At 37.3% G+C, this 22,155-nt stretch overlaps 1 protein-coding gene across 1 annotated transcript in view; it reads right to left on the bottom strand.

The window, feature by feature from the left end:
* Positions 1-22,155, bottom strand: part of ryr2b (ryanodine receptor 2b (cardiac)) — an 88,452-nt gene that overhangs the window by 28,527 nt on the left and 37,770 nt on the right. Inside the window, exons 49-74 of the mRNA XM_066671888.1 lie at positions 21,267-21,357; positions 21,040-21,180; positions 20,732-20,895; positions 20,429-20,507; positions 20,076-20,165; positions 19,789-19,926; positions 19,299-19,376; positions 19,041-19,116; positions 15,202-15,325; positions 14,115-14,230; positions 13,522-13,598; positions 12,893-13,014; positions 12,695-12,744; positions 12,311-12,371; positions 11,141-11,379; positions 8,204-8,285; positions 7,569-7,672; positions 6,754-7,047; positions 4,579-4,819; positions 3,687-3,774; positions 3,359-3,451; positions 2,841-3,008; positions 2,099-2,149; positions 1,917-1,997; positions 396-508; positions 50-146 (exon numbers count right to left, since the gene is read on the bottom strand). Of these exons, the coding sequence (XP_066527985.1) occupies positions 50-146; positions 396-508; positions 1,917-1,997; positions 2,099-2,149; positions 2,841-3,008; positions 3,359-3,451; positions 3,687-3,774; positions 4,579-4,819; positions 6,754-7,047; positions 7,569-7,672; positions 8,204-8,285; positions 11,141-11,379; positions 12,311-12,371; positions 12,695-12,744; positions 12,893-13,014; positions 13,522-13,598; positions 14,115-14,230; positions 15,202-15,325; positions 19,041-19,116; positions 19,299-19,376; positions 19,789-19,926; positions 20,076-20,165; positions 20,429-20,507; positions 20,732-20,895; positions 21,040-21,180; positions 21,267-21,357 (3,058 nt within the window). The remainder of the gene's footprint in view (positions 1-49; positions 147-395; positions 509-1,916; positions 1,998-2,098; positions 2,150-2,840; positions 3,009-3,358; positions 3,452-3,686; positions 3,775-4,578; positions 4,820-6,753; positions 7,048-7,568; positions 7,673-8,203; positions 8,286-11,140; positions 11,380-12,310; positions 12,372-12,694; positions 12,745-12,892; positions 13,015-13,521; positions 13,599-14,114; positions 14,231-15,201; positions 15,326-19,040; positions 19,117-19,298; positions 19,377-19,788; positions 19,927-20,075; positions 20,166-20,428; positions 20,508-20,731; positions 20,896-21,039; positions 21,181-21,266; positions 21,358-22,155) is intronic.

Genomic DNA, 22,155 nt, shown 5'->3' with positions numbered 1-22,155 from the left:
AACAAAGAGCTGAATACAAACAAACACATGCAATATGATTTCAACTCACAGCCAAGTCTTCAATTAGTTTGTTCTCGTAGGAGTCCTCCTCTGCCTCTACCCAAATCTTTCTGTAAGCTTGCACAAACAAATTCACTGCTCTGTGCCTGTAAACATTTAAAATAAGCCCCTGTTAACCTTTTAACATAAATCATGACCAGATCAAACAAACAAAAAAAAACATTCAATTATTATAATCCAACATTTTGACCATTTTAACAAATATCAGTTAGTTATTATATTAACATTCATCAAATTTCACACACAGTTTTTAAAAGACATATACATTCATTATAAATATTTGTGGACCTTTATGTTTAGTCAGCAGTAGTGTAAATACTGTAGCAGTAAAGTACCTGGGAAGATTATAGAGGGGGGCCATCCTGAAACATGCCACTACTGCGCGCTTCCTCTGCTTTGACAGCAGCTTCTGCCACACAGCTCTTTTACTCCTCTGAGGATGCTCCACCTCAAAACACATACAGTCATGCAGAATGACTTAATGCCTTCATATGGAAATGATGTGTGTGTACAACTGAATGCCTATTTACAAACTGAGTGCACCTTAAAAAGAGGAATATGTAATAAACAAAATCATGACCAGGTTGTGTGATCAGAGGAAAAATGCTAGGTTGAAGCATCGGTATCTGTGACAGCAGTGCTACAGCCAGTATATTGTTCTTTGAGAAGTGTCTGTTCTGGAGCAGACCTCTATTGGTGTTTTAGCCTGTGATCCACATGCTGCCCAAACCCCAGTGTCATTTCTACACCCAGGTTGCCAGGTATGAAACACAATAGCAGACTAACACGGTGCAGCCATGGAAGTGAGCGAGTGAATAGAGATAATGTTAGGTCTTTCCAGACCTAAAATAGCATCTGCATTCTACTAAAATCTCCATGACTAGAAATGGAGTAAACGAGAGGAAATATATTTGAAAAGTTGAGACAACAGGACCAAGGTGGATACGGAGTTAGCTAATTTTCTCTTGAACAGATGAGCACGCCATTCCTGAAAAACTATATAAGTACATTCATTCGTTCATTCATTGTCTGTTACCGCTTATTCAGTTCAGGGTCACAGTGGGTCCAGAGCCTACCTGGAATCATTGGGCGCAAGGCAGGAATACACCCTGGAGGGGGCGGCAGACACACACACACATATTCACTCACACCTACAGACACTTTTGAGTCACCAATCCACCTACCAACGTGTGTTTTTGGACTGTGGGAGGAACCGGAGCACCCGGAGGAAACCCACGCGGACACAGGGAGAACACACCAACTCCTCACAGACAGTCACCCGGAGCGGGACTAGAACCCATAACCTCCAGGTCCCTGGAGCTGTGTGACTGTGACACTACCTACTGCTATATAAGTACAGACACATTCATTCATTCATTCATTCATTCATTCATTATCTGTAACCGCTTATTCAGTTCAGGGTCGCGGTGGGTCCAGAGCCTACCTGGAATCATTGGATGCAAGGCAGGAATACACCCTGGAGGGGGCGCCAGTCCTTCACAGGGCAACGCAGACATGCACACGCACATTCACTCACACCTACAGACACTTTTGAGTCGCCAATCCACCTACCAACGTGTGTTTTTGGACTGTGGGAGGAAACCGGAGCACCCGGAGGAAACCCACGCGGACACGGGGAGAACACACCAACTCCTCACAGACAGTCACCCGGAGCGGGAATCGAACATTTAAAGCAGTGGAATTCACTAATTATAATGCGTGTCTACAAATATTTGTGGGTTTTCAATCACCGTTTTTGGTTAAATGTTAAAAGAGGAAAAATATTAAAGAGAAAAATGTATTTATTATTTTTAAAAAACAGAAGTGCAGAAACAAACACGCAAAGCAAGCCTCACCTGATCGAGATAGAAAAGGACACGAGCAATGGTCAGGATCCTCTCAACACGCAGAGAATCCACAGACCCCTCAGAAACGTCCTTAGCAGAAATAGTGAAAGGATTTTACATTTACCAAACTAGCATTTTCTTTAATTAATACTATTTTTATTTATTAATCAAGAACAATGTACCGCATTTACCTCTTTGAGGCTGCTGTGTATGCAGGCTCTGACCTCATCCTCTGTGTCTTTCTACAGGAGACACACCACAGAGAAAAAAATAGAAACATTTATATAGTACATTTAAACGATAGCAAGTGTTTTCCAAATCAAAGAAAAGAAAGCTTGAAATAGTAAACAAGTCTTATGAATGTATGACATGGGACCGAAGGCGCAATTGGGCCCAGAAAGGGCGAAACGTCACGTGTGGCATCATACTTAAGCAGCAGATAACAGCGATTTTGCCAACCACCCTCAGCTTGTGGGGAACGTACATTACTTTTCCTGATGTTTTAGGTTTTTGCGATGGTATTGTTTCAGTATCGGTGTTGAGATATTTAGGCAGGTATTGTATTGAAAGTCATAATTTTGGTATCATGACAACACTGCAGGGGTGACAGCTTGGCGGCAAAATATAGCGAGTTTCAATAAGGACGAAAAGAAATGAAAGCATGAATGACAGTTTTCATGTCTTTTGTAGACAAAATGTGTATGAATAAATTACAGATACCAGAGAGGGGAAAATACCCTGTAAAATGCTATTAATTTACTTGTCAAATATAAGAGACAAATCAAAATAAATGCCAAGATGTTTTGGTGTGGGTATATACATTTGAGGAGGTTTTGTACATACAGCGATTTTTCTCTCATTTTTCTCTGCAGAAGTGTTATCTTTGCTTTGTTATAGTTTTAATTAGGACCTGATACAGCAGTGGACACCTACCTCTGAAAAATGGTCCTTTGCCACAGTTACCTGACTTCGATCACCATGGCAACATTGGTTCAGCCCAATGGAGAGGAGCTTCTTGAGGGTAGCCATGATCAGCGAGGTATGTGTGGAGTATCGCTCTTTACTCCCCTTCCTCCTCCTCTCACTATCACAAGCTCTGCCCTGTTTCATATGAATTCAGCTCAATACTTTATTCACCTGCTGGGATGCACTGACAACTGGAACAACTGGAAATGTTTTTCAAACAAATATGTTCTGTAGTAAAATAAACATTTTAATTGTAACAAGATTTTTTAGGATAAAATTATATTAACAATATTCCACTCTAAAATTCTATAAACACACAGCACTCTTTAAATCACAAGTATCATTAGCATAATAAAAGTTCAAGAGCAATTAATATGATTCAAGCACAGTAAAATGACTAGTCTTTTTTTATAACCAATAAACACTTCATAAAAAAACACTTGTCAAAATTAATTAATTTAAAAAAAACAGCCCTGTGAACATACCTTTGTCATTTGTCTGTAGCCTCTCCCTTCCAGAAAACTCATGTTATTAATATTATTCTGGACCACAAAGCTCTGCTCTTCCCATTTAAAGTTCTGAAACATTACATTAAACACAGCCTTTAAGTATGTTTATATAATGCACCGCCAACCAAAATATAGGTACATAGCAACGTATTGTGAATTCTGATAATCTGGGATAGTGTAATTACTGGAAGCATAAGTATTGGATCTAAAGAAAGGTGAAGCCATTTCAGTTAAACAACTGTAAGTAAAGAGTGCTGTAAGTGAAACCGACATGGAATGAAAAACGTGCATGAGAGCAACCCACGTGAGATTTAGCCCAGAAAATGAAAACCTCTGCCACCAGGAAGAAGAGTCTCTCGGCTTCTTCATTCATTTCCTTCAGCCATCTCATTCTGATAAGAGAAACACTGTTTATTATCTGCTGAGCTTGAAAAATCATGTTTATTACAGATCATTTTTTATTTATAAAATTTAATCTGATGTATATTCACAGGCCACTTTATTAGAAACTCCTGTTTTGTAGCTCCATCTTGTTGATGCAAGGTTTTAATTTGCCATCCTCTAGCTCTTTGTGGTCACTTTTGTCTGGTGAAGCACTTTCCGCCTAACAGAGGCACTGAAATATGTAAATCCCCATTGTCATATATTTTTAACATGCAATCCAGTACCAGAGCTTCTGCTGTACTGAGACTGGTCCACCACACATTAACATCTGGACAGCAGGAGTGAATACTCTGCAATTATATAACTATACTGTTGTATGCAAATATTTGGACAAATCTGGTTTGTCCAAACATGGCTTTCTAACTGAAAAAAAAAATCTTCAATTTTAAATTTCAATTAGAAAATATAAAATTCAAAAAGAAAGGTTAAATTTTTTGAACAGGCCATATTTAATTTTTATCCCCAAAATGTTCAATTAAAAAAACATATTGAAATGGAGCATTAAACCACACATAACTCTGTTTTCTATACAGCACGTGTTGACTTATTTTCACTTAGAAAATCAGGTTAACATTGTTTGCAAATTTGCATTGTTTCCAAACAATTGCATATATCTATGCAGAACTGGCATACAAGAGCACTGTGGGATAACTTAGGATTTTGCCAGTACATGTGTATAAACTTACACACAAGAGATACCTAATGGTTTATATAAGGAGTGAATGTGTGAATTTCAGTCAGTTGCAGCTTACCTGTGGCGGTCAACATAAGGGATGAGCAGGGGATAAAAAGCATAAAGATCCTGCACAATTACTGTAAATTTCCTCTGGAGAGCAAGCTCCGCCTCCGCCAAATCACCACACCCCTCTGTATTCATACTCTCCTCCTCCTGCATAACTGACTCCACCCTCTTCTTTAGTTTTCTCATCAGAGGCAGGAAGTGACTCTTCAGGAGGCAGGGCTCTGCTTTGTCAACAAGTGGCTGAACAAACACTGAAAATGGCCATGAATAGAAATATAGTTTTCAGAGTGTAGATTTCAACTTTCTAAAAAATGATTTTCTTCTGTAGGCAAAGCAGATTTTAGGTAGATTATCTGAACAATAGTTTACTGACACAAACTCATCTGACATTTCTTCATAAATACAGGCCATTAAAAAGGGAGTTTGTTCCCCTTTTTTGCCCCAAATAAACCATGTTCTAATCACTGAGTGCATTTACATGCACTTAATAATAACTCAATGCACTTCATCATATTCCTGCAGTTATCTGATTAGTTGGGTAGTTATGTAAACAGCATTCTCTGCATTCTGAGATTGAAATAATGTCTGGAAATTAGGGGTGGGCGATATGGCCCTACAATAATATCACTACGTTTGGCGATAATATTTCTGGTGATATGACAAAACACTGAAAAATAAACACTATTGCTACAAAATAAATGTTACAATTTTAATTCTATGAATAGTATTAAATATTTTTATTTATTAAAACTTGCATTTTACTACAAATGTAACAGTTTACAACATTCAGAAGAAGTGACAAAACATCAGTAAACATTTTCTAAGTTTTTAAACAGTAACAAAGATTCTGATATTGTTTAAAACAAACATGTACAATATAAATCTACCACAGAATCAACCACGGTTGTGTGTGCATATAAACCAAAGCACAAATTCAGTGTGTGCATATAAACAGCAAAGGTAAACAATTACTCAAAAAAAGTAACTTTAAAGCTTCACAGTAAAAAATAAAACAAATACAGAATAGTTTCTGTGCTGAGTCAGTGTAGTTTATCCAGTCACTGGCTGTTGAACTCTTACCAAGATTTTTGATTTTCCTCGTCCTCAACCAGGTGCTTCTGCTTGAGGTGGTGAAACACATTAGTTGGGTCTCCCCCTTCTGTTGTTACAGGCTTCTTTCATTTCTTATATAATACCATGGTTTATTATACATCTGATTTCTACCGTACCTCACTGAGCATAAATGACCCATGTAATGAACATATGCCATATTATGGGTAATAGCATGACGTCAATCAGTATCAGAATCATGATAATCATGATACTGATTATTTTTACCGTTTTAAAAGCCAACGATATTATTCTAAATGCACATGATACGATATGCACAGCCCTACTAGAAATCAGATTAGAAAATCTGTTATAGAGCTGGATTTTAGCTCTGTAATCTGATTTCACAGTGTATGTATACTCATACCCAAATTTCATTTGGGATAGTCTGTCTGTATGTGCACACATATATAACCAGACAGAGTGCATTGCTGCCTCCAACACAATGACTTTTCAGACACAGAAGGGTGAGAAACTTCAAAAAGCCACTCGATTCCACCAGTCCCTACCATGAACATGCATTCAGCAGCTTCGGTCTCTGTCTGTAACAGAGGGACAAACACTGTATCCAAGAACAAATGTTTGTTTAGAAAAGCTTGTCCTCATCTGAGCCACATTATAGAGAAACCTGTGAGAAGTGCTGACTGCGTAATATTATAAACCAAAAAATAGAGCCATGTTTTCAGGTAAAATGGGTTCATGTATACAAAAAGCCACAGCAGGAAATTTATGTCTCGCTATGATATGATTTGGGAGTTGCAAAGCAGAAATCAGATTATTGTCAGACTCATGTAGTTTTTCCATTCTTTCATTTCCCAAGTGCATGTAAACTAGCTGATCAGTTAATGATTATTAAGTGCATTTAAACTTACTCATTGTTGTCATTATTTTGTCTTTGACACAAATAATTTATTTCACCCTCTTATTGAACACATAGCAGTCAGATTCCTTTTGTACACACTGATAACATTAAGTAATATTAATATTTTGTTTATATTTCAAGATGAAATCCACAAATGTTAATGAATAAAAAATAACAGTTAATATTTAATAATAAGTAAATATTTCCACTTACTTGCAATCCGTCGCATCCAGTTGCAGTCCGGAGTGCCCAGATGTGCATGGATGATGGACAGGGCATGTCCCAGAACTACATTGGTGTCCCGTATTGTAATAGATGAGCAGAGTCCCTCCTGTAGGTGATCAGCGGCATCACTCCACCTGCACACGTAGCTGGACAACAAAGGTAGATTGACCTCCATGACCCTGGACAGAAGGGCATGTCGAGCAGCTGACCCTGTCTCTGCAAGGTCCTCAACTTCTGAGAAAATGTCCTGCAGGCAAGGGAGGAGTGGACACAGCTCCTCAGCTGTTTTGGCACAAAGAAAATAATTTAGTATCCAACTGAAGGAAAAAAGGTAATTTCTCCTGTAATGTAACATTTTTGTATATACAACATTTTGTATCAGCAATTACATGTTCACATACGCATGTGTGTAGGATTGTGTGTGGGTGTTGTGTTACACCTCTAAAGTCCTAAAGTATCAGCCAATAATGGAGACTCTTAATGTGAGTGGCCATTCATGTAAAGTAGTTGTCTGGTGTTTGGAAGTTTAGGGCATGTGCACAGCCTGTGTCTGCGTGGCCTACAGATTGTAGGACTGGGAAAGAGGAAGGCTAAGCACATAGTGAAGTACTGCTGTTTCTGCAGTTATAGGGAGTCTGTTTATCTGGAGAAGACGCTGTCATCTGTACCCATGAGAAATGCATACTGTGAATTTAATCATGAACTGTGTGATGACTCTGAACCATTATGTGGGTTTTATATGATATATTTTATATGTTAAATCCAAATAAAAGTATTATGTGTGTGTCTGTCTATGCATGTACCTTCTCTCTGTTCATTGCCTGCATGATTAAGTGATAGCTCAAGGAAACACACAGGAAAGGCAGCTGATAAAACAGAAAGGCATTCCCCCAATAACGGTCTTTGCCTGTGGAGAAAAATAAACAGCTAAGACATAGTCAGAACAACCTCATGGCTACTGACCCAATATCATAACCTAAGGGAAAATGAATACTAATACAGGTCTTATGCTGAATTTACATTTTGCAGCTAAAACAAATTTAAATATCCATGACAAACAGCAGAACAACAGCAGAACCTGATCTATGGCGCCATGCAGCCATATCCGAGAAATAGAAAACTGCCTAGAGATGCACTTACAGTGAGCAAATTATATCAAGTTTTATTGTTTATGACAAAACTGATTAATGTTTGTTACCCGTATTTAACATATGATTTATTCCAAAGCTGAAGATGTGCCTATAGCTTGACAAATTAAACCTGTCACAGCGTTTTTTTACTGACACTTTCTTTGTCATTAGCAAAGAAATAGAAAATAAATTTAGTTGCAAATCAATTGTAAGGCAAGGAATATTTGGTTTGTCATCATACCCAATTAAATACAATCTCAAAAATCTATTTACATGTAAGGTTATGATATTTAAAACCAGAGCAATACCTTTCCATAAAAGTGTTATTACAGGTGCCAAGAATGTACAGACTACAAAGCATGCGGTAACAGCAGGCCTTCACTTCATCCACTGAAAAACATGAGGTAAAGATTAGAAAGGAAATGTCAATATATTGCTCAAATCTATCATGTAGATAGTATTCAAATTCTGCAACGGGTTGACTGCATGTCTTGCACCTAAAACAAGTTCAATGAAGAGCAGATGTTTACATCCTAATTGATTTTTTTGCTCAATACTAGAGTTCAATACTATTTTTCAAGCAAAAGTACAAAAGGAAGAGCTTTTAAGTGTTCACTGACCAAGCTCATTGTATTATGCAAATAAGAATATTTCTTTAATATTGGATGCCTGCTACACACTCCAAAAAATGTCTGTCTGAGTCTGCTGTGGCACTTATGACTGCATATGTCACACTAAAACACCACATCTGTGCTACCACAAATATTCTAGCCACTCATACCATGACAGATGTTATCTTTTGCTCTTTTCACTGATAGCAGTCTGAATGGTTTCTTTGTCTTTGGCTCAGAGAATGGTTGTTTCTCATGCAGTGCTGTCTGAGGGCTCAAAGGTCACAAACTGAACAGCAGTTTCTAGTACTGCCTGACAAGGACTGCAAATTCTCCTTTTCATAACAATAAGTACAGCAGATAAGGTTCATTTATGCTCCCATTGCGTATGGAAATGTATGCATGCACTTCAAACAATATACCCGTCACTGCCCACATACTTCCTTGCATCAGCTCCATTTATATGGTTGCTGAGCAACACATCCAGTAGAGGGCAGCTCAGAGTAAATAACAAACATGGTGATGGCGAAGGAAATTGTAGTTCTATATTTAATTTCAAAATGTCGAGAATAGCAGCGTTCTACACAGTGGTGATTTGTGAGGCCATTAAGTACAACACTACATTTGGACGGAGAATTTTATTGACTTGTCTTACCAATGAGGGACACATAGACACATCAGACATGAGAACTTACATAAGGCGCCTTATGGAAGTGGTTGCATCTTGGACTGTCCCCACTGTCTCCAGTGGTATTGCTCTGTCCCGTCCGCATCCATAAGCAAAAATTCAAAATTATAATGAAATGAACGCAGATTATGGACAGAAGGCTCTGTCCATATTCATATCCGTATTTAACATTGTGCATAAATGAGCCTATAAACTAAATTATTTGCCAATCGCGTTGAGAAATGTGCTACAATGGTGGATTGTTGCTCATCACTTTGTGTCAAATTTATTTGAAAATTATCCAAGGCCTACTTTTTAGTCATTCCTGATTTAATTCACCTGTTTATAGTGGAATTTGTAAAACCGCTAACATTCATTCATTCAATGTCTGTAACCGCTTATCAAATTCAGGGTCGCGGTGGGTCCTGAGCCTACCTGGAATCACTGAGCACAACATGGAAACACACCCTAGAGGTGGCAAAAACCCTAACTTGATTTTCTACAAAAATTTCTCTCTTACTTCGTCCATGTCCCAGTTTTTGACTGTGTTGTAGGCATCAAATTCATAATTTGTTTATATTTACAAAACACAATCAGGCTGAATGAACAAATCATAGAAAAATGGGATTAGATTCACAAAAATGGCACAGTGTTTTTTCCTCCGTGAGCTGTGTTTATGAACTGGACAGTGCTTGGTGCAGTTTTAAGTGGCAATTGTAAGTGACATTCAAAATGAAGAAACACAAATGCATAATTTTCATATTCAACTCTCAAAATGAGAGCCTAAATGGTTTTTAAAACATGTAAACCAATATTATAAAATGTAATGTCATCTGCATTAAATATTAATGTTAAATAAGTATATATAAGCTGTAATGGTATAAATTGCTGAATGTAGGCAATACAAAACAAAGGCAATAGAAATTAAAATAGAGATGCAGTAGTAAGAACTATTGCATCATGGCAGCTTATCAAATCAAACAAAATCAAGAGATAAAGATTTCCACCTTGACCAAAATCACGTTCAATGTAGTACCATTTCCCTTTTGTACTCTCTGCTTTTGTAATGTTTCAGGGTACATTCATTCTAGAAATAATAATTGAATAAAATTGAACGAAGCCCATTCCACCCTCATCATGTCTGAGCGCATGATAAAAACTGAAATGGCAAATGAATACATTCTGACAGGATCCAGGGGAAATCTCTGAGCTTTATGCAGACTGTATTGGTGAAGAGCGCCTCAGTCCAGGAAAAAAGTGAGATTTATTCAGAGTCTGTGTGTTTGTGAATGAGATGGTAATGAGTGTGTACAGGAGGAGAAGGCAGGAAAAGAGATGAATGATTCAAAGGGGATGGGGTTTACAGCAGAGATGGGGCTTATCTCAATGAGGCCAGACACATTCTGGTTGTGTGACTCAAACAGATTTCCGATGCGATTTGCCCTGGGCTCTCGTGAGTCTGATTTTCAGAGACAAAGGGGTCACAATCAAGGAATGTGGAGGCTCCACACTGGAGGCTGTGAAACGTCTGAGATAGAATCTCTTCTGGCAAAGGACGATTGACAAATTTTCAGGATAAAACCCAGTTATTATTAAGGCATTTCCATTTGCTGCTCTTCTGAACATGTGGAGATTGTCCCTAACCAAGATTTAACAGGTCAAATATCGTAGGACAGGATTATTTTCACCAGCTGTCAATCTTTCCAGCCAGCAGTGATACTACCTATCATTTCCTTTGCCCTTCGAACAATCTACCTTCCCATTCTTTTATCTTAACCTCCATCAATCTACTCACAATCCATCCACCCTAACACATCCATACCTCCAACCCCCATTGAACAGAATAATAAATAATCGATAATAAATTGATTGGGTGGAGGAGGGTAAAGTTTAATCGAGTTATATATATGTATATACACTACAATTTATCACTTTTGGACATAAAATATAAAATGTGTATGGCTTACCGATCACTTCCTCTGAGCCTTGGCACTGGTTAATGTGCTGGAATAAAGCAGTCAGTACTGGAATGAGTGCAGTTGTAGCATAGGTCAGCAGTTCTCCATCTCCTCTGGTCTGGACCCTGCCTTGACCATACTGCCCTGCATTTATACACTCCACGGTCAACTTCAGATCCATCGCAGCATCCTCAAAGAATGAACAAAGGGCTGTTCGTACACACTCCCCCACCCTTTTCATCACACTCCTACACAATGAAAAAATACTTAGATATTAGTGCTTTCAAAACTAATGTCTTAACTTTCTTTTAATGGCAATTAAAATTTTACCAAATTTTACCACAACTTTCTGCTGTAATTCACTCTTTTTTACAGGGTCTAGTGAGGTATTAGCGGGTTTATCTAGTGATATAAATGCAGCATCGCTACCGTTGACTTCAGAATGTAGATTAGATTGTATTTATGCTGAAAAACTAATTAACTCTTATATGCCTTCCTCCTTTCTTCCTCTCACATACACAAACACATACACAAACACACACACACACAATAACAGATCTCCCGTTTCGTCTGCTACGAATAAATCAAGATAAGAAAGCAAATACTTAAATAAACTAAGAAGGATTTTAGCTAAGCCAAAGTTCAGGACTGTCCAATAGAAATGGCCCTCTGCTCTTTGTTTAATATAAATTTTTGACCATTGGCAGTATTTATGCTTAATTTACACAAATCATTTATGTAAAGCAAAAAATATAAATAAACATCCAACTTACATCAAAAAGAGAAATGTATTATTTTATTTTTGTGATATATCTAGCAAGTTGGAACAGGGAAATCAATACAATCCTTTCTCTCCAATGCATCATCTTCATATTATGAAAAAGCAAATGGTCTAGTTTCTGTACTAAGTCATTATCACACCTATATAATATATAATTACTAAAAAACAGTTTGCTATTTTTGTTGATATAAATTACATTTGGCTCATGTAAATATAGAGCTCTTAAGTACATTATTTGAGGAACCATGGATTGGAATTTTCTTAAAAAAAATTAAAAAATAAACAATTAACATGTCATTCCTCAAGGCCCTGTGTCTTCTTAAAGCATTGTGAGTTCAATCAAACCCTCACTAACCTCATGAGCATTATAAGATCATCATCATTTTCGTATCACCTACCTGGTGTCCAGAGATTGTGCCAGAATCTGTAGACAGCTCACAACAGACTGAGCATCTTCACCTGAATACATTATAAAGTGCATTGTAAGATTAAACAATGCAGGTATCTTAAAGCTGGCAAAAGAAACTCTAAGGCAAAGATTTCCTCATTTAAGCTCTTTGAACTTTACCACAAGAGGAAATGAGCAGGACATTATGGGAATGTACCAATAAAGCCAGTATTGTTTGTGAGAAATTATTTAACATCAATTGAAAATGGGTCCAAAAAATAAATATTGAGATATACTGTGTACTGTGAAAACATGTATGTTTATACGGTAAATGTAATATTTTTAATAAATGCCATATCTCCATTTTGTAATTGTCATTCAAATGAGCCCTTACCAAATAGAGAAATCCTACGTCTGGCTAGTGCTCCCAGTTTACAGAACAAGCTGGGGATTAAGAATGAAGAGAGAAACAGAAAGATATGAATGCAGTGTATGTTTTGCAAATGTAAAGAACAGTGAAGGTGGATGATTTCAATAGCCACAACTATTTAATTCAACTCATAAACAAATGAAGCATCTCAAAAATCATTACCTTGTAACCATCTCTTTCTCTTTACTAGAGGCATGTCCACTGTTACTAAGTGGGCACAGAAATCTGGACAAGAAGTAGACGTGATGATTTTTAAAATACTGATCAATCAGAGGCAATACCACCTGAGAGAGAGAGAGAGAGAGAGAGAGAGAGAGAGAGAGAGAGAGATGTGTGTATTGTAGAGCACCGGAAACAGATAATTAATAATTCATAATTCATAATTTTAATTAATTTAATAATTTAAATTAATAATTTGGCCAAATAATTCTGGCCAATAAGTTTGACAAATCAGATCAAATTCTTATATAAAAAACACACAGCTTATCAATAAGGATTGTGTATACAGTACATATAGACATTTTCTTCAGTGATACTTGTGTGATACCTGGCCACACAGATGTATCAGTGATTCTTACTAAAGCCATTTTAAAAAGGCTGCCCCTCTGTTAGGCCAATGGATCATTCTGGTTAATCTAAACATCAGTTTGATTCTCTATTATATTCTGCTGCACTTAATAGAAAATTTGAAAAAATAGTAAATAATCACTGTAATAAATATTGTTACCTTTTTATTATTGCTAAAAAGGACTGCTTGATTCTTGATCTTAAATATTAAAGCTTAAACTAACCTTGATAAAAAAATAGATATGCTGTTCATGAGGCACTCTCTCCGTCCTTCCCATTTGCCCTCGAGCATGCACAAGCTCTGAAGGAAATACAAAGTCAAAACGCACACATGAAACACACAGAGTGACACACAATTCAGAAAGCTACTGATTTTTAATTTGTCCAGTTTTTATCTATCACTGGCTATACTGCTGAATTGTCATGAATTTAAACTATCACACAAAATAATATGTCATAAAAATGACAGACAACGTGAGAATTCTGTACAGTAACTTCATATTCATCTTTATATACACTATATTGCCAAGTTTGTGGACACCATCTCATCTAGCATTTTCTTCCTTTGCTGCGTTATCAATCTCAGCTCTTTAATGCTCCACAGCCTAATGTTAAGGAGCTGCATATATCCCACTAGCCCAAACTTGGCAATGAGCATGGTGCCCTCCTCCTGAGTTTCCTATTTCATTTCATGTGAATATATGGAGATTATACAAGGTTTCTGTGCAAAACTGAGCATATGCGTGCACAATGAGCTCAACTAAAAATACTAATGGGGATTGTGAGTGGAAACTGTAGAGTGGTGGTGATTTCATACCCAGCTCCAGCATCTGCTCCTGAGTTTGTTCAGTGAAGGTAAGAGTTTTCTGCAGCAGACAGTAAGAAAAACGACTAGCAATGGAAGGAGAGTCCACATCTGCAGGGGTCCGCTCCCTTAATAATAACACAATCAGAGGTTCAAACATAGTACAAACTCACTTCCTGCAATATACAAATTCTCAAAGCTTCCTAGTAAGAATTGATTTACACCTTTTGACTTTCCAGTTAAATAATATATATATATATATATATATTTAGGCTTTGGTAATAAGTGGTAAAACTCCTTGGTCTCATTACCTTCAAAATTTTTGGTGTGGAGGTGTTTTCTTTTTATGGTTGTACATAAATTATTTTAGGTTGAAAGTAATTTGAATACTTAATGAGTGTGGAGGGAGTGGTATTATTCTAGAAGAGAACTTTAATCAGTTGGTACTCCAGTTTTACACTTTTTGTTAACAAATATGACCTAACAAATAAATATATCGTTACTTACCCATTAAAAACATGTATCGCCAATTTAATCAATGTTTTGTTTACTACAGCAGCTTTCTTTCACATCGTGTGAAAATTTCATGATGAATAAATCAATAAAAATGCTTGGGAATAATTACTTGGAATAAAATATTTTTACATTGACTACAATTGAAAGTTAAGAAGTTTGTTTTCTTTTCCTGCGACATTACTATTCTGAGATACATGTTAATGTCATGGATTTAATATTGATATGTATCCCCATGTAGCAAGGTGGTAGGGTGTTTTCCTGCTTAGCACAAATGATTCTGGGAAGACTCTGGACTCACCAAGACCCTGACCAAGATGGAGTGATTATGGAAAATAAACAAGCGAATGCATTGACCCCCTGACTTTTTCTACAACTCCAAAGCTGCACTCAAAACCTTCAGCATTAAGACAAATGTAAGTTCATAAGGAGTACTGAAGGCCTAAAATAGGTGCATTAAGAGAAAACAGAAATAAAACAAAGTTACACAATTGTGTTCAAAAATATCTAAAGCTTTCCATGAGAGTGGAATGCACACTGAATGTGAACTCCACTGCAGGCTTACCATTAGCTTCATGACCCTCACCTCCACACTGTGTATCCATTGATGTGGAAGAACTTCAGCACATCCTGCGCTCTTTCTCTGACTCTGTTTTTTTCTCTGCCACTCAGAGCATCATATGGAATGAGAAGAGGGTGACTGCCTCCTCCTGGACACAGACATTTAAAGCATTTCGGCTTACTGACCAGCTTTTGAGGTCCTTATGCAGTGAATATTTACTTACCTCCTGATACACACATATACATATCAAACTAATCTCGTAAGCATTTTTCAAACTGTTCATATAATTAACCCTGTAACATTTTCTTTAAATACAAATGTGGTTTGTTTAGTGTCTTACACATCATACACATGTACAAATAGTATTTGTGAAAATTTTGTAAATGAAAATCAGTTAATTTGCATAAACCATACACTGGTCTGGTATTCTTTTCAATCCCAAATTCGGATAAGCTGCATTAACCATTATTATTAGTAACATTAATAGTGTAATAGTCACATTACTCATATTAAAAAAACGGACTCTTAAAAAATGTAATTTAAAAATGTAATGCAGTGATGTGCAAATCATTTAAACCCTATATTTGAAAAGAGTACAAAATCATACATCAAATATTTAAACTGAAAATGTTAGTTCACGTTTTAAAATGAATGGCAGGTCTGGACCAGTTTAGCCTGCTGTCTTTTTCAGGGTAGGCATTATGACAGTGCCAAATCACATGCTGTGGCTCCATGCTGAAAGAGTCTTTGTCTAGATGACATCATGTTGCTCCTAAACTTATATACAGGTGCATATCAATAAATTATAATATTATCAAGAAGTTAATTTATTTCAGTAGTTCAATTCAAAAACTGAAACTCATATGTATTCATTACAAACAGAGTGATCTATTTCAAGCATTCCATTATCTTAGAAAACTAGAATATTATAGAAGATTTTCAATACAGAAATGTTGGCCTAATTAAAATTAGGTACAGTATATGTAACCAATATATGGTTGGGGCTCCTTTTGCATGAATTACTGCAACAATGCAGTGTGGCATGGAGGCGATCAGCCTGTGGCACTGCTGTGGTGTTATGGAAGCCCAGGTTGTTTTGATAGCAGCCTTAAGCTCATCTGCATTGTTGGGTCTGGTGTCTCTCATCTTCTTCTTGACAAAATCCCATCCATTGCTGGCCAATCAAGAACAGTGTTACTGTGGTTATTAAACCAGGTATTGGTAACTTTGGCAGTGTGGACAGGTACCAAGTCCTGCTGGAAAATGAAATCTGCATCTCCATAAAGTCAGCAGAGGGAAGCATGAAGTGCTCTAAAATTTCCTGGTAGAAGGCAAAATTACCTGGTAGATAACATGGCTCCCCAAACCATCACTGATTGTGGGAACTTAACACTAGACTCAAGCAGCTTGGACTCTGTCTCTCCACTTTTCCTCCAGACTCTGGGACCTTGATTTCCAAATTAAATGCAAAATTTACTTTCCTCTGAAAACAACACTTTGGACACTGAGCAACAGTCCAGTCCTTTTTCTCCTTGTCCCAGGTAAGACCCTCCTGCCGTTGTCTCTGTGTAATGAGGGGATTGACACAAGGAATGCGACAGTTGTGGCCCATGTCCTGGATACGTCTGTGTGTGGTGGCTCTTGAACCACTGACTCCAGCAACAGTCCACCTGTGAATCTCCTTTCAAGGCTTCAGCTATCCCTGTTGCTTGTGCACCTTTTTCTACCACACTTTCCTTCCATCTAAATTTCCATTAATATGCTTGGATACAGCAGGAGGGTGTCAATGACTGCTTTCTGGACATCTGTCAAGTAAGCACTCTTCCCTGTGATTGTGTAGCGGAACCAGACTAAGAGATCATTTTAAATGATTAGGAAACCTTTGTAGGTAATGACTATTGGGTTTTCATTATCAACATTAAAAAGATAGTAACAGTGTTTGAAAAAAATATAGTATCAAATGTTTGGACACACTCACTCAGGGAGGGTTTACATTGTTTTGGGACATTTTCCACATGTATTGAATGTACAGTACAAAGTCAATGTTTGAACATCTCATTCAATGGTTTTTCTTTGTTTTGTTTTTTTTTATTATTTTCTACATTGTAAATGAATATGGAAGACATTAAAACTATGAAGGAACACATATGGAATTATGTAGTTAAAAAAAGTGTAAAACAAACCAGAAAGTTTTATAATTTAGATTCTTCAAAGTAGCCACCTTTTGCTTTGATGAAAGCTTTACACACTGTCTGCGTTCTCGCAATCAGCTTCATGAGGCCGTCACCTGGATTGGTTTTCAGTGAACAGCTGTGGCCTTGTCAAAAGTTAAATTGTGGAACTGCTCACCTTCTTAATGTGTCTGAGACCATAACTTGTGTTGTGCAGAGGTAGGACTGGTACACAATTCTAAACAGTGAATAGCCCTATTCCACCAATGACCAATGAGATGATGTGTCCAAACCTTTGACTGGTACTGTAAACGATTGAAATAGATCACTCTGTTTGTAACGAATAAATATAATATATGAGTTTCACATTTTGAATTGAATTACTAATATAAACAAACCTTTTCATGATATTTTAATTCAAGGGTTTTCAACTGCCCCAGGGTCCACCATTTAGACTAAGCAGTAGTCTGCAGCCCATTGTGTGTCTGTGTGTGTGTGTGCATGCACTGGGGCAGGGGGATGTGTGTATAGTTATCTGCTTTTGCTAGCTAGTTAACTTGTGTGCAAGAGACTGTTTTATATGACGTTACTAACACTGCATTGGCAAAGTACAGTTGATCAACCTGATTAGTCCAAGGATAAGGTTCTCCCATCATGTTTTTTCAATATGCATTAAATTCATTATTCATTCGGATCCCCAAATCAAATGAAAATGTTCTGAAAAAAAAATAAGATGAAATAATTTTCAAAAAGTATTTTCAGTATTTTAACTGGATAGCATGTCACGGACTACCAGGGGGCTTCGGAACACTAGTTGAAAACCCCTGTTCTAATTTATTGAGATGCACCTGTATATTTCAGCATTAACAGTGCGCTGTCACAGATGTGCACTAATGCCCCACCAAAACGTCACAGATGATGGCTTTTCAACTGTGAGTAGATATTAGCTGGACAATCCCTCTTGTTTTTTTAGTCTAGAAGAAAAGGCATCCATGATTAACAAAAGAGATTTTATCAGGTCACAGCCTGTGTTCCTGGATCTACTTTATATTTTTTAGTGCATGATTCACTTTTAACTTGCATTTGTTGGTGCAACAATGTGCTCTGTGCTCACAATGTTTTTTTGGAAGAGCCCATGCAGTAATTTCCACTACAGAATTGTTTTTAATGCAGGAATGCAGGGCTGCCTGGGGGCCCGAAGGTCATGGCTATCCAATAATAGTTTTCTAACAGCTTCTCTCTTGCACTGATATTTAATGATATGATGTTTTTTGCTATTGTTCCCTTGAATTGTTGCAGTATGTGTCCCTTTAGTCTTTTACAAAATGGTGACAAATTCCCATCTTACTGAGCTGCTGACAGGTAACTTAATTAGCTGCGAGACATTCCACCAGAGATTTCTTTTGTCATTACACCATTTTTTGTCATTATTTTTGGCCATATTTTTTCAGTTTCTACAATTGATATAAAATCTTTGGACTATTTAAATTTAGTATGTAGTTTAATTGATTTGCATATCATTGCATTTTATTTACATTGTGCACAGCATCCCAACCACAGCATGGTTAAGTATTCTTAATGTTTTTGATTAAAAAAAAATAGAAACTATGGTAGTTTTAGCATGTGCCAGTCTTAATAATCTAAACCTCTGTGTCCCATAGTCTAGCGACTGTCACTGTTAGTAATAGAAACCTTTAGCTTGCAGCTCCTGTTGTTTCTTCTTGGCCCAGATGTTGTGGTAATTCTCTGCCAGCTGTTCTGCCATTGCCTGACATAGTAGCACACAACAAGGGTGAATAAGGGAATAAGGGTGAAGGGAGATAAACACATATTGCTTCATATTATAACATTTTTCAAAATTGCTGGATAGTATAAAGTCGTTATGATATAATAAACTATAAAGTTCAGCTTGCAATGATTGTGCTGCATTTACGTGGTGAATAGACTTACATACTGATCCCAGGCCAGCGTGATGCTGCTTGTATCTGCAGGTTTGGGGCTGAATGTGGAGGTTCCTTCAAATGACAGCTACAAGAAAGACACATTAGGTTTGTGTTAACAGTAGTTAGGAAGATTATGAGCTGTAAATCTACTTCTTATATGAAGCAATTGCTCCTCAAGAGTGGGTTAACAAAGGATTCTTCGGTAAGTGGGATAATATCACCTTAAGTTATTTTAAATTTATAAGAGCTCCATCATAAAAAAGAGAATCCAGTTCCACTGTTAACCAGCCTAGTATTAAAGGGCATTAAGCTTGGAGGCCTCAGGCTCATTTGCAGCTGCTTCAGATCATCTAGTTTTATCTAATTATTAAACCTAACTGTAAAATTTAACCCGAACCTAAAAACCCAGTCCTAAATCTAACACTAACTATGTTTAACAATGTCTCATTAAGAATTTCCATATTCAGTTGTTGGGGCAGTTATGGTTAGTGTGTTACCTGCCCAGATTGTGAAATTCTCCTGGCTGGGTTATGAAGACCCCTTGCCTCTCCGTCTTTTGTCCTCTCGATGTGCCAACCTAAGAGCAGCATGATCTTTACTGTCTCTTTAATGGCTGATCTGTAGCTTTCTTTATCCTAAAACAGATCCCAAGCAGGAGGAAAATCGCAAGAATCAAATACAGAACAGAAATTAAAAAGGCTTTCTAAGCATTAGTAAATCCATAAGTAAACTTGGTGTTTATTGTCTTTTAAGTTTTTATTTTTTATTTTAAATATGCACATACTCTCTCAGATAATGCTCTGTAGGGCTTCAGCAGTGGGTGGACCTTAGAACTTTCACACATCTGCTCCCCATGGACCCAACCATTAGCAAACTAGAAGCAAACATACAACATTCAACAACCTTGCTTCATTCAACACATACAACTGTCAAACTAAACATATAATAAAAAAAATGTGTCCAGCACACGCAACTAGCCAATAACAATGAATATATTCCAAAGGCAATTTTAAATAACAAGTATTAAATATATTAAAGTGGAAATGTATCATAAAAGGCACTTCTATAAAAGAAACAATACAAATGACATTGCCAGTCCTTGAAGCTTTAAGGCACCTGATAACCTTTGATTCATACCTTCTCCAATGACCACCTCTCATGAGTGTGTTGTGCATATTTATTCACCACATAATCCAGACTCTCTGGCACAGTGACACTGGAAAAGTTCAGGAAAGTCACATACTTCTTAATACAAAAAATTAATATTTACGTTATGTAATCCAGATATATTGGTAACTGTAATAGCCGCTAAATAAACATTTTAAGAAACAACTTAAGAATGTTTGTAAATATTTGTAAGAACATTTTTAGTGTTTTAGTGGACATTAGATTCCTTTAAACAATTATGTAACTGTAAATATAGACTTTAAATGTTCTCACTTGGAGGTGTCTAAGGGTTGAGGGCAGAATTGTCCACCTGAATCCAGTGAGGAGTGTCCCTCCAGTCCACCACTGCATCTGGAGTCAGTGTGGTCAGGCGGGATGGCTCCAGCCACAGCACTGAGGCAACTTAGACTCAGCTCAAAGAGCTCAGCTTCATAAGGCTAGAGAACAAAATAAAAGCAAATCATGATTGATGCATTGGGCATCCCAAAGATAGAGGTATACTAACAAACACAGTGAATTGACAAAGGGTTGCAATATCAGAAGGAAGGAAATCTTCACTGCTATGCTTCACTTGAACCCACCTTTTTGGATAGAGCCTGGAATATGCCCCAGAAGAGCTTCCTGCTTAGCAGAAGCTCCTCTTTTGATGCTGAACCAATGCCACCCTGAGCACCAATCATGCAGTAATACATCCAGCTCTGCTCATAATGATTGGTCAGTAGCTGCAAGTCAAAATGAGAGAATGTTTGCTGGATCAAACTATTAAAATTAATCTAAAACTTAGGAGGGAAAAATTTAAAAGAAAGACCTTAAGGGGCATCTTGGTATTTTCAGTCAGCTGGGGAACATCGAGTACAAGACTCCTTAGTAGAGGCTGTAACAGGGAAGGCTTCAGTTTCCTGTGGCATAAAGATCAGAGCCTGAAGAGTCCAATTATACATTATTTAATTTTCTTTGAAAAAATATGCCTCACAGCGATTTGATTTTTCTCATTCTCTGTAAAATAATAAGATGCAATAAGCACAACTCTTCTCCACATAATGAAATTTCTCTGACACCTCATAGACAGACAGCATCAGTATTCCTGAACTGAACATTTCTTAAACATAGCCAACCCCCCCCCCCCATGTGGGGGACCGAGTCTATGGAGCAGAAGTTGGTTTACACATAGACCACAAGGTAACTTTTTTTTTCATCTCATATAAGTTTGGGTTCAAGTCCTGCCTCGGGTGACTTGTCTGTGAGAAGTTTAGTGTGTTCTCCTTGTGTCCACGTGAGTTTTCTCCAGATGTGCCAGATTCCTCCCACAGTCCAAAAGGCATTGGTAGGTGGATTGATGACTCAAAATTGTCCTTAAGTGTGAGTGTGTGAGTGAATGTGTGTGTGTGTGTGTTGCGTTGCGAAGGCCTGGTGCCCCCACAGGGTGTGCTTATGTCTTGTGCCAAGTGATTCTAGGTGGGTTCCAGACCCACCGTGACTCTGAACTGGATAAATGGTTACAGATTTTGAATGAATAAATTAATTTTTGGTGTGAATTTTTGGCCTTAACAGATTGCTGGTTTATGGTGATAAAAGAGGACAGTGCTATAGCTTTTCTGATCATTTTCACCAAGGCTGCTGAGAATAACATTATTTACTATTTGGTTGCACAGCAAGATAATATAAGACAACTAGGACCTCTGAAGGTTTAGAGGCCA

Source organism: Hoplias malabaricus, chromosome 1, assembly GCF_029633855.1.
Source record: "Hoplias malabaricus isolate fHopMal1 chromosome 1, fHopMal1.hap1, whole genome shotgun sequence".
NCBI lineage: Eukaryota > Metazoa > Chordata > Actinopteri > Characiformes > Erythrinidae > Hoplias > Hoplias malabaricus.
This window is presented reverse-complemented; position numbering and strand designations above follow the sequence as displayed.